We start from the raw sequence: 12252 nt of genomic DNA on the forward strand, positions 1-12252 counted from the left end.
TGGTTTCTTATTGTTTCACAGGTTACGGATGTTAACATTTTTATATTTTCATTTGTTTATTGCTAAATTTTAGTGTCGAAGCCACCTATCGAAGCGCTGCCGGGCCATCACACGTAGGCCTACCCGATTTTGTTCATACGTATAAATTCAGGTTGTGAAAAGGTGTATGATCTATTTCAATGTATAATGTTTCTGTTATACATGAAAAACTGTTCACAATACGATATGATATAAACAAAACGTGAACCACCTGACCAGACTACGGCCGCTCGTGTATGGCTTCGTCGCTGGTAGATCACCGCAGGCCACAGCATTGTTGGGGAAATAAATCATATTTATAAATACCAACACTTTTATCTCAAAAAGTACTTGTTTAAGATATATATTCGTTATTTAATATGTACATGTTGTTTTAATGGAATACTCTTGTATCATAACAAAATTACGAATAGTAATTAAACTACTGTTTTACACGTACACGTATGGCTGCCGATCGCGTAAAATAATATGGTGAATTTCATGCTGCAGATTTCATTTTCAATATTTCATTTTCAGCCGCTTTTATGCCATGGACTGCTATGTTAAGTCTCAAACTGAAGTGGTATTACTTTTAGATAATTGGAATACATATTAGGTAGACTTCATTTAAATTGATATAAATTACAGATCGTAGTACTGTAAATGCCGATACATTGAGCACGGCTTCGAGAATCCTAAATACTCAAAGTTTTGTTTAAAAATATGATAAAAAGAACCTACAAACTGACTCATTTGTATGTTATAAACTAAATCCCAAAATTGATGACAAAAAATAACCAAAATACGTAATTTAATGACACTGAAAATGGACGAAATTCGGATTCTCGGCTGTACTGTAATGGCTGCCGTGGGCTTGGGGTAATCTACGAAAGCAAATGTTTAATTTTGCACTAATCACACATCGTAAAGTGTTTTATCAAGAAACACTTCGAAAACAGTAATTGCTTATAATTATATTTTGAGGGACTTTGAATTTAATTTGTAATTTCAAGTTGATATTTGCAATATATCTGTCAATGTTTATACGTAATGGCGACCGTGTTTTCTCGTAGCGGTAGAAAATGGAGTATAAACAGTGTATAATTAATAAGAACTAATGGTATCTCAATTAGTTCAATTTATCGGATGAAGACATTAGAGTTATGCCCCCTGTCCTTCTATAACTGTGAACTCTCCAATTGGGAGGTAGATAAATCCTTTTTAATCCATTTTACGTACAGGGAAGGCGCACAATATTTGATCCCATAGATTGTTTGGAGAAAAAAAGGCATTTGGTGAAGAATTGTGGTGTCAACAGTTTATTTAGTCATACAGATATACTTTGTGTGACTGTTATACAGCATTGGTTTGTATTGAAGCGGATGTCGTTCGATTTTGATATGTTGTGTGGTCAGACGTATGCGTACCGCATGGTCACCACGTGCGGCCATCCTGCCCTCGGACACGTGGTTGTCCCGTTTCTAGTTGCTCATACAGTTTATAGATAATTTATATATATATATATATATATATAACACAATGCCTAGTTCCTGGCATCATTGCTAATAATTTGCCAGAATTTTTACTTCATTATCCCATATCGGAATTTATTTCGGTATTTTATTTAATTGTAGAAGTGAGTAATTTTGCACTATTAGTGCATAGTAAACGGTGTTCCCTTTAGCGGGGATATAAATTAGTGATTTGGAGTATTCACTTTTTATAGTCGTATCATGATATTTTTTCTTCGAACTGAAAGTCTTCATTTAATAATTCGTTTAATTGTGTTTTAATATTGTTCGTTGATGGGAGTTGCTCCCCTTTGTTCATGTATAAGTGTTGTGAACTTAAGTTAGCCTAGATCTATTGTCATCCTCGGTGACCCGGGCGTTTATATGCTAACGCTGATAGGTAAATTTTTCAATACCGAGTTACCAAGGATGTAATGGCATGTTTGTTTGTCGGATTTTGTCGATTTGTTCTATATGTCCTTATTTGAGTTTCAGTCATGCGTGGTAAGGGAAAGCGACCCTCGAGGCTTTCAACCAGCCCCTATGCTAGGAACAGAAGTGGTTCCAGGGCGTCCAGTGCAGCCAGTCAGAGTGAGAGTGGCCCCAGTACTGCAAGGGTGACGGCTCCAGCAGTAGCCAGTGGGGGTAACGGAGAACAGGGTCCTTTATCAGCGGATCAGCTGGAGGCGGTTGTCGAGCAGGTGTCAGCCAGGGTTGCCCCACAGCTCGTTGAAGCGGTTCATCAGGCAATTGAGCCTGTGCACGTTACGCCCCAACCTGAAGGTAATAGAACAATTTCGAATTCTTTACAATCTCCTGCATTAGATGTGAACCATTTTAACCCAATGCTACATCAAGTGCAAAGTGTTTGTGATGATTTGGGCGTTTCAGTTTCTTGCACTCTAAGACAAAAGATAATCAATAAGGAATTTGTTGACCTTGGGCAGCTTTTGTCAAAACCTGCCCCAATCGTTGAAGACAAACATTTTTCTGTTGTTAATGGGCAGTTAGTAATGAAAGAAAAACAAAAGAGTGTGAAAATCAATGACATAGATATGTGGACGGATGCTTTTACTATATTCATTTCTGTCTATTCATCTGCCCATCCTGAGGATACTTCTGGGTTGTTGAAGTATATGCATACAGTTAGGTTAGGGGCCAGGAGAACTGGGGGTCTGTCATGGAAATCGTATGATGAACAGTTTCGCCTTAAAAAGGCTCGTCACGATTCGTTGCCATGGAATCAGGTGGACCAGGAGTTGTGGCTCCTTTATATGTATGGTAATTCGGGAGTAGTTGTAGGTAATAAGTTTGGTCAAAAACAAACAGATGTCGTGAAATCTAATGCAATTATCAAAAAGTGCTACGATTTTAATAATGGTTCATGCAACAGGAACCCATGTTTTTTCCGTCACCTGTGTTTATTTTGTGGGGGTGGTCACAAGAGGTTAAATTGTGTCAAAGCGCAGCAGTCTGACTCGAGTGTTAATTCTACTTTTAGGTCAGGTGGTGTTCAACAACTTGGCAGTAACTCAGGCCTCAAATACCAGACACGCGGAAGCTTCCAATCTAAGAGTTCTCGGCCAAACGCCAATTAATAATGTTCTTTTAGAAAAATATCTTGAGTCACATCCTAATAGGGAGTTAGTTAACACGGTTGTCTCAGGGTTTCGTTCAGGTTTTTCTTTACATTACAAGGGGCCACGTGGCCATATGTCTTGCAAGAATCTTAAATCTGTTTTTGGTAACGAGGAGGCGGCTTTGCAAAAAATTAGGAAAGAAATTTCGGCTGGCAGGGTAGCAGGTCCTTTTGATTATCTCCCTTTACCATCTTTAAGGGTCTCCCCTATAGGTTTAGTTCCAAAGAAAGATGGGACTTGGCGACTTATTCACCATTTATCCTATCCTTTAGGAAAGGGCATTAACTTTTTTTTATCGATGAGAGCTTGTGCACAGTTCATTATACCAGTTTTGATAATATTATTGATATTGTTAATAAGCTAGGTCCTAAGACTTTGATGGGCAAGATGGACATTAAGTCAGCTTTCAGACTTTTACCTATTGACCCTTCGGATTTTGAGTTATTGGGGTTTAAATTAGGTGAGCAGTATTTTGTTGACAAATGTTTACCAATGGGTTGTGCTATATCTTGCTCTTTGTTTGAGAAGTTCTCCTCCATCATAGAATGGTTAGTCAGGGATAGAACTCAGGGTGTGCATGAAGCTGGGCTGGATCATTACTTAGATGATTTTTTCTTTGCTGGTAGGGAAAATACTTCAGTTTGTGCCAATCTTATGTACAACTTTGAACAATTGTGTAAAGAGTTAGGCGTGCCTATTGCAGAAGATAAGACTGTACTTCCAACACCAGTTTTAGTTTTCCTAGGTTTGGAAATAGATTCCATTCTAATGCAAATTCGCATTCCGCAAGAGAAGTTGAGTTCATTGAGAGAATTATTACTTGAGGTATATTCGAAGAGCAAAGTTACGCTTCGCAAACTTCAGTCATTAACAGGGGTTTTGAATTTTTGTGTTAGGGCAATCCCGTCGGCTCGTGCTTTTATTCGGCGTTTTTATGACGCAATGTCGGGTATTCGCAAGTGTCATCACTTTGTTAGGGTCTCCAGTGGTATGAAACAAGATATCCAAATGTGGTTACATTTTTTAGATCAGTTCAATGGTTATTGTAGTTTTCCAGAGAGGTTCTGGATCAACAACTGTGAGTTACAGCTTTTCACTGACAGTGCTGGTGGCGATTGTTCCAAAGGTGGGGGTGCGATTCTTTCAAAGGGATGTGGGCATTTTTCTCCTGGCCCAGTGAATGGGCTAATTGTGAGGTTATTCGTGATATTACATTCCTGGAGCTTATTCCAATTGTCATGGCTTTGTTTATTTGGGGTTCTGATTTGAGGAATAAAAAAAAATTTTGCTGCATACAGATAACGAGGCCTTGGTTGCTATTCTAAGTATAAGAAGACGTCTAGATCTAGTAGGGTTATGGAGTTAATTAGGCCATTCGTGCTACGCTGTATGCTTCTCAACATTCAGTGTAAAGCTGTCCATATTGATGGTCTTGATAATGGTATTGCCGATGCTATCTCTCGACAGCAGTGGGTGCGTTTCCGTATGTTGGCCCCTCAAGCAGCGTTGGAACCATCAGTGATCCCAGAGGCTTTTGTTCGGTTAGTGTCCAGGCTGAAGTTAGCAGACTTTTGAATGCATCGGTTTCAGAGGCCACGAAGAGGGTCTATGATACAGGACTGGACCGTTTTGAAGACTTTCGAAGGTCTTGTAATGCTGGTAGTGACTGGCCGCCCACCCTGCGTAGTGTTGTAGAATTTGTAGCTTATTTGTCTACCCAAGAAATGGCGCCTTCAACAGTAAAATCCTATTTGTCTGGCATTAGTTTTAAGTGTAAGCTTAATGGTTTTGCTGATGTTACCCAGTTTTTTATCGTTAAGAAAATGATAAGTGGTTTGTCAAGACTAAATGATAGAGTTGATAGCCGTCTTCCTATCTCACCAGAGTTGTTAGTTAAGATAATACAGACATTACCGTTGGTTTGTAGTTCATCTTATGAGTCAGCATTATTTGCAGCTCTTTTTTCAGTGGCATACTACGGCTTTCTACGTGTTGGTGAGTTGGTGGTGGCCAATAAGTCTGATTTTGGTCATGCTTTGTTGGCTCATAATGTCTCAGTTTGTGATAGTCAGGATATGGTGCAAATAAAGCTCCCTCATTCTAAAACCGATCAAATGGGAAAGGGTGTTGTTATCTCTTTGACTAGTAATGAGTCGCTTACATGCCCAGTGTATTTAGTGAAACAATATCTGTCTTTACGTAAGCAGCTCCCTGGTGTGTTTTTCTGCCATGTAAATAGTTCCCCTGTTACTAGATTTCAATTTTCTTCTGTTTTACGAAAGTCTTTGAATGCTGTGGGGGTAAGGTCAGAACGTTACAAGTCTCATTCGTTTAGAGTAGGTGCGGCAACTTTTGCCGCCATGCAAGGTTTCTCTGAGGAGAAAATTAAAGAATTGGGTCGCTGGGAATCTAGGGCCTTTAAGAATTATATTCGAATTCCTACTAACGAGCTTCTTTAAGTATGGTTTTTGCACGCATGGCTTACCTTAAGCTTAAGTTGCAGATGCCAGTTCTACCATATGGATAGTTGGGTCTTCCATCATCAGGCGAGCATTTTTGTCAGGCCAGGGCATCCAGAGAAACCTCCAACTTGGATATGGGACGTTTCAATTTTAGTATTGTATGGCATGCAAAAGGGGGATTACGTTGGAGAGATTTAATGGCTCATTTGAAACTTCTGTTACCAATTGTTGAGCCACCAGCCCTATTAGTGATACATTGTGGGGGGAATGATGTAGCACAAGTTAATTCATGTGAGTTAAGGCATATGATGATCAAGGCTATTGACGAAATACAGGATATGTTCCCTAACACTAGACTGGTGTGGTCAGCCATTTTACCTCGCGTTAATTGGCGGGGTGAGCAAAGTCATTCTACCGTTAAACAGATTCCGGTGAGAATCAATAGCCAGATTGGATCTTACATTGTTAGGCGAGGTGGTTGTTATATAAGATATCCAGAAATAACTGATAAGAACCAAGCTATGTTTTCGGATGGTGTTCATTTGAGTCAGCTAGGCAGTAATCTGTTTTTGTATCGTTTGCAGCAAGCATTGCAGGCATTTTTAACTAGCGCAGAAAGAGTTTCTCCCCCTTTTGGCGAATTAGGCCCTTGGGCTTGGTTGCTTTAGTTAAGTTAAGTTTGTGCTTGCAGTCAGGACAAAAAAAAAAAAAAAAAAAAAAAAAAAAAAAAAAAAATGAATATTTGTTAACAAAATTTATTGATTGATTTTGTTTTTGCTATGCTGCAATTTTGTGTATTTTGGAGGAAGAGTTTGATATTGCTGGTTTTATTTGTGGTCGCCCTAATACGCCCAAATTTTGGTTGGGTCGGTGTCCTCTTTTATGCGATTTGCATAACTTTTGTGCGTACATTTGTTTGGTTACGCTTCCAGCAGAGCAATTGGCTCATTTTGACATCTGCTCTTCCTCATATTTGTTATTTTGGCACTTATTTGTATGGTGCATCTTGTTATTTTAACATTTCTTATTGAGCCAATTTTTGATATGGCTTTGCCCTTGCAGCAAATTTATTTATATTTTGACCATTTTACTTGGAATTGTCCTGACTGTAACGCATTTCTGTTGGCGGTGACAACATCTAATGTTGTCATTTGGCGGTGTTTCACTTGGAGCAACAGAAAATGCCGATATATAATTTCTAAGTCTATCATATACATCAGCTTCTATTTAATGGAATTTTCTGTTCCCAGTTTCCATTTTAATATTAGCTGTTTTTAATTCTCATGTTGAAGCCTTGGCCAACTTCTGCCATTTTTTAGTAGGTTAAAAGTATTCAGATATAGTTTAATATACCATTTAAGGCTAAGTATTCAAATGTAGGTTTTGTTATTGATTGAAAATTGATTGAATATTTTCAATTAAAATTTAGTCGTGGTAAATATCAATTTTGTGTTTGTCTTCTATTTGATAATAAGAACTAATGGTATCTCAATTAGTTCAATTTATCGGATGAAGACATTAGAGTTATGCCCCCTGTCCTTCTATAACTGTGAACTCTCCAATTGGGAGGTAGATAAATCCTTTTTAATCCATTTTACGTACAGGGAAGGCGCACAATATTTGATCCCATAGATTGTTTGGAGAAAAACCCACCCTTCCCACCCGTTTATCTAGTGCTAGAGTGCTGATTGTTATCTTGCATTTCTGCTGTCGGTTTTTTAATTTGTATTTTTCAGCTCATCACTTCCTGTGTTAAGATTCGTCGTCGAGGCTTCAGCATGACCCAAAGTGCAGTGATAATTATTCCAGGACATCAGCGATTGGTTTGTGACAGATTGCGGTAGCAATGATTATCTGAACTTTGTCGTGGAATTAATTGTTCCGTGTAAGGCGGTGTTTCACTTGGAGCAACAGAAAATGCCGATATATAATTTCTAAGTCTATCATATACATCAGCTTCTATTTAATGGAATTTCCTGTTCCCAGTTTCCATTTTAATATTAGCTGTTTTTAATTCTCATGTTGAAGCCTTGGCCAACTTCTGCCATTTTTTAGTAGGTTAAAAGTATTCAGATATAGTTTAATATACCATTTAAGGCTAAGTATTCAAATGTAGGTTTTGTTATTGATTGAATATTGATTGAATATTTTCAATTAAAATTTAGTCGTGGTAAATATCAATTTTGTGTTTGTCTTCTATTTGATAAATGAATACTATATGTTTAAATTTATATATTATTGTAAAATATTTTTATTTACACTTTTTGAAATGTAAATAACGCAATAGTTCTCGGATTGGCGTACTATTTATTACAATAAAATGTAAACAAACATCACAAGCGGCTGTGTTCACACAATGTTTATGTGTACAGATATAAGAGTTGTACCTTTGAGCGCCCGGATGTACCTTTGTGTGACGTCATCGCCATCTTTTCTGAAATCTCCTATTAGAACCAAGTTTCAAAAAGACTTAAAAATCGCTTAGCTTTATTGAATATTTATAAGCATAATGAACCCTTGTTACTCAAGTAACAAGATCATGGATTTTACGTCTGAAGTACTCTGCAATTTATCGTGAGTTAAACAATTAGCATATGTCTTACCAAGTGCAAGTAATGTTGCAATACTTAAAACATACTTATTTTGAAACAATCAGTCTGATTTCAACAAGATCCATATTTGCAATATTATTCACATATTGCAAACACAATCAATTCTGTTGCTGCTGCACGAACTGCTGTTAACTGCATCTGTACTTGTTTAAGTCGCCTACCTCGGTCGATTAAAGACACAAAATGGACAGTAAAATCTTAAATGATTATTACCGGTCGAAATGAATCTTTACTGTTAACATAGATTATGCAGGAAAATTTGGAATTATGCAGGGAATCTTGCATTTGTTCGGTGTTGTAATCTCATCTTAGGTCATCAATATAATAGTTCTTTTATTATTGTTGTTTTACAAAAAAAACTTTCTGAATCGAAGTGAGCCTTTAAGGGAAGTGAGTCTTGAATAAATGTATCAAAAGATACATACTTTGTACAGTTAGGCCCCTGAAAGATCAAACACATACAAAATATATTTACCTCTCACAAAAAAATATCACGATAAAACCGGGTTTACACTAAAACAATTCATAACGATAGTGTTTGGAATGGCATCTTGGTTAAACGATTTCTAAGTATTTTGTTTGTTTTTGTTTAAACGTTTTATCATTATTTTCTTAAATTTCTATATCAAATACATAGACATCCATGAGGTCTATTTATCAAGCTTAAACATGGATGAAATCTAGGTACATAGATAACTTTTTACAATGTACTTGTGAAATTATGAATAACTTTGCTGATCGTTACATAAATACTTTTCATCTCCATATCTTGGTATCAACTCGATTTAACCTTGCATTTGACAATTTAAACATTACACTTACAAAACATAAATATGATCTTATCGATAGTGTTAATTTAAGTGTAAAAGTTTCTTTTGAAGTGTCATTTTTATCAATCAGGAAGTTCTGCTTCAAAACATAAATTCCTTTTCTGATACGAGAAAAGCACAAACGGATTATTCATTTCTTTGTACAGTCAAAACGGATAAAATGACTTCAGTGAGTATGAGACAACCTGCTGTTATAATGTTTCAACGAACACGAACTGCTGACAAGGTCAAGACCTAATCCCATTGCTAGATCATCAAATATGTCATATTGTTGAAAAGGCATTTTTATGACCCAGCTGAGAAAATCGATGCTTTAACCATGAGTTTTATCAAAAGTAAAGAGAACAAATCCAACCATTAAGGTTGTTATAATTGTTAAAAATGTCACTGGGAAGCGAATAGGTAATAATATTATAATTTCTAATAACAAAAACGTTACTTTGTTTATAAACAACATCAAACTATATTATAAAAATGTATGAAAGCTTATACTCACGCATAATGGGATCAATGTTAGACACCTACTTCATTGTTTCAGTTAAGCATACTTATCTCAAACCGGAGGTAAATGACAAGAGTGACACTCACTAGTAGCTTAATTGTTTGTTTCCCATCAAAAGAAAATTTTACACACAAACACTTTCGATAGGATCATGTTTTGGTAAGTGTAATGTTTAAATTGTTAAATGCAAGGTTAAATCGAATTGATGCCTATATATGGAGATGACAAAAATGTATTTATATAAAAATTAGTGAAGTAATTCATAATTTCACAAGTACATAGTACTTAAATAATTATATATCTAGATTTCATCTATGGTTTCTGTTTAAGTACACCTCAGGGATGAATATATTTAATATAAATGGACTTATTTCTTTATGCAATTCTCTCATTAATTAAACTTTCAATTAATTATCGTATGGTATTGTATACATGCAAAGGAGGAGGTGCGTAGCGAACTTTTAGGTCATTTTGGACAATAAAATGAAAATTGACAAATAATGTCAAAGCAGCGCCACCTAACGGGATTGCTGTAAAAAATTAATAGACCACCTCGTGCTCTATTTATCTCACTATATATTTACACACATTAAATTTATATGTTTTTTAATGGTTTACTTCCAAAAATATTTAAGCTTAGTATTTTATGAAAATAGTTTAAATCCGCGTGTTTCTGTTTATGATTTGCAAAGCCTCACTTTCAACAAGCACGTGACTTTGCGCTAAATGCAATTGGGCTTTCCTCGGATTTCAGTGATCAAGACCTGACAATCCAATTGTAACTCGACCGCGGTGTTGCTGTACAACGTTTTGAAACACCATAGAAGACATTAAGCCAGTTTAACTTCCCCGAAAATTCTCCTTAAATTAACGTTATTATTATTTAGTATGCTTTCACAGTATATTCGCGTATACAACATTAACAACATTATTTAATCAATGCTAATATTTTTTGTGTTTACTGAGGATAAATGTTGTTTGACAGTTACTAGGAAGTGCCTTATCATTTTTCCAGGAATTAAGTACATGCCTACTCCCAGGTTTCGTTGTTCTGGGCAAGCTACACACAACTGTCATTTAATCGAATCGAGTGAATGTTATAACCAGTGACGTTAAATCTGAACAATAAGTGAAGCGATTATTATCTTGTCAAGCGACATTCGATTTTTCTGAATAAATATGGTAGAGAAACAAATAAAATTTTATGAACGTACCAATAGATAATGTTCTATAATCAGTAACATTACAAATAATAATGTAAACAAATTAAAAACTATTTGACCAAGATGCCATTCCAAACACTGTCGTTAATCGTTATGAATTGTATTAGCGTAAATCCATTTTTATCGTGATGTTATTAAAAATATTGAGAGGTGAATATATTTCGCATGTGCTTGATCTTTGAAAGTCCTAACTCAACAAAAAGGACGCATATTTTGTCATATTTATTCAATACACATTTTTCATAAAGGCTCACTATGATTCCAAAAAAAACCAGTTTCTTAAAAATAACAATACCAAAAGAACATTTATACCAGTGACCTAAGATGATGTTACAACACCGAACAAATGCCAGCTTTCCTGCATAAATTATGTTAACAGTAAAGATTCATTTCGAGCGTTAATACGCATTTAAGAATTTATTGTCCATTTTGTCCGTTTAATCGACCGAGGAAGGAAAGCGAAAAGATTACAGATGAGGTTTACAGCAGTACATGTAACATATACACATGGTGCCCTAACCTACAAGCAACATATTTGATTGTGCTATAATTTGTCTTGTTTAAATTAAATCAAATTAATTGCGTCATAATTAGTATGTTTCAATTGTTGCAGCGTTTTCGCATTTGGTAAAATATAAGTATTTAACTTTGCAATATTGGCCCAGTTAAAAGACTAACTTATTCATCACCACGGCAACAAAAATAAAACCTTTGAAAATAGATTATTATGATGTCAGTATGATTAAATATCAGTTTCATCACAAATTCCTATGATGAGTTCAATTTTGTTTAGGGATAATTTCAGATTAAATGCACTTCAGACGCAAAATCCATGATCTGGTTACTTGACTAACAAAGGCTTAGTATATATGAGACAAAGAAGTAATTCCAACCGTGTGGACAAAAAAAACTTGCCAAATTGTCGAGGCGATCTGCCCCTTTATCAAGACACATAAAACGAACACGATTACATAATATGATACGAACAGTTATAGGGGACAATGAAAGTAGACAAATATATAACAGCAATCTACCCTTCGGCAAGTGGCAGACGAAGCCCGAATTTACCAAAATGTAGCCATGATGTTCGGCAGAACGCTACAATATGAGCGGTGACTTGAAAACGTGCTACGTGTGACGTCAAACGTGTGGCGAAATTTCTTTGTAAAGCTCATTTATATAAGACACACATTTAGTTGCCTATAGGCTTAGTATACTAATAAAGTATTCAATAAAGCTAAGCAATTTTAAAGTCTTTATGAAACTTGGTTATATTACGCATGCGACTCTTTTCGCAGAGCTACGTGTGTATTGTGCGTATAAGATATACAGTGGACCCTCGATAAACGACCAAACATAATAAGAAATGAATAGAAACATTAATAATAAACTATTCTTATCTAGGAGTTATTTTGTAATATTTCCACGTGTGAGTGTTGAGTACATTAAGGCAG

At 35.8% G+C, this 12252-nt stretch overlaps 2 protein-coding genes across 2 annotated transcripts; both read left to right on the plus strand.

Moving 5' to 3' along the window:
• The first annotated feature begins 1128 nt into the window (after positions 1-1128).
• On the plus strand, positions 1129-4613 carry LOC138336047 (uncharacterized). The gene is made up of 2 exons (XM_069285320.1): positions 1129-1384; positions 2025-4613. Exon 2 carries the CDS (start codon positions 2027-2029, stop codon positions 3125-3127), a length of 1101 nt encoding a protein of 366 aa, XP_069141421.1. The 5' UTR covers positions 1129-1384; positions 2025-2026; the 3' UTR covers positions 3128-4613.
• Positions 3557-7812, plus strand: LOC138304992 (uncharacterized). The gene is made up of 3 exons (XM_069245408.1): positions 3557-3914; positions 4197-4295; positions 4613-7812. Exons 1-3 carry the CDS (start codon positions 3557-3559, stop codon positions 5626-5628), a joined length of 1473 nt encoding a protein of 490 aa, XP_069101509.1. The 3' UTR covers positions 5629-7812.
• Positions 7813-12252: the final 4440 nt, after the last annotated feature.

The sequence above is a fragment of the Argopecten irradians genome, chromosome 12 (assembly GCF_041381155.1).
Source record: "Argopecten irradians isolate NY chromosome 12, Ai_NY, whole genome shotgun sequence".
Classification (NCBI taxonomy): Eukaryota; Metazoa; Mollusca; class Bivalvia; order Pectinida; family Pectinidae; genus Argopecten; species Argopecten irradians.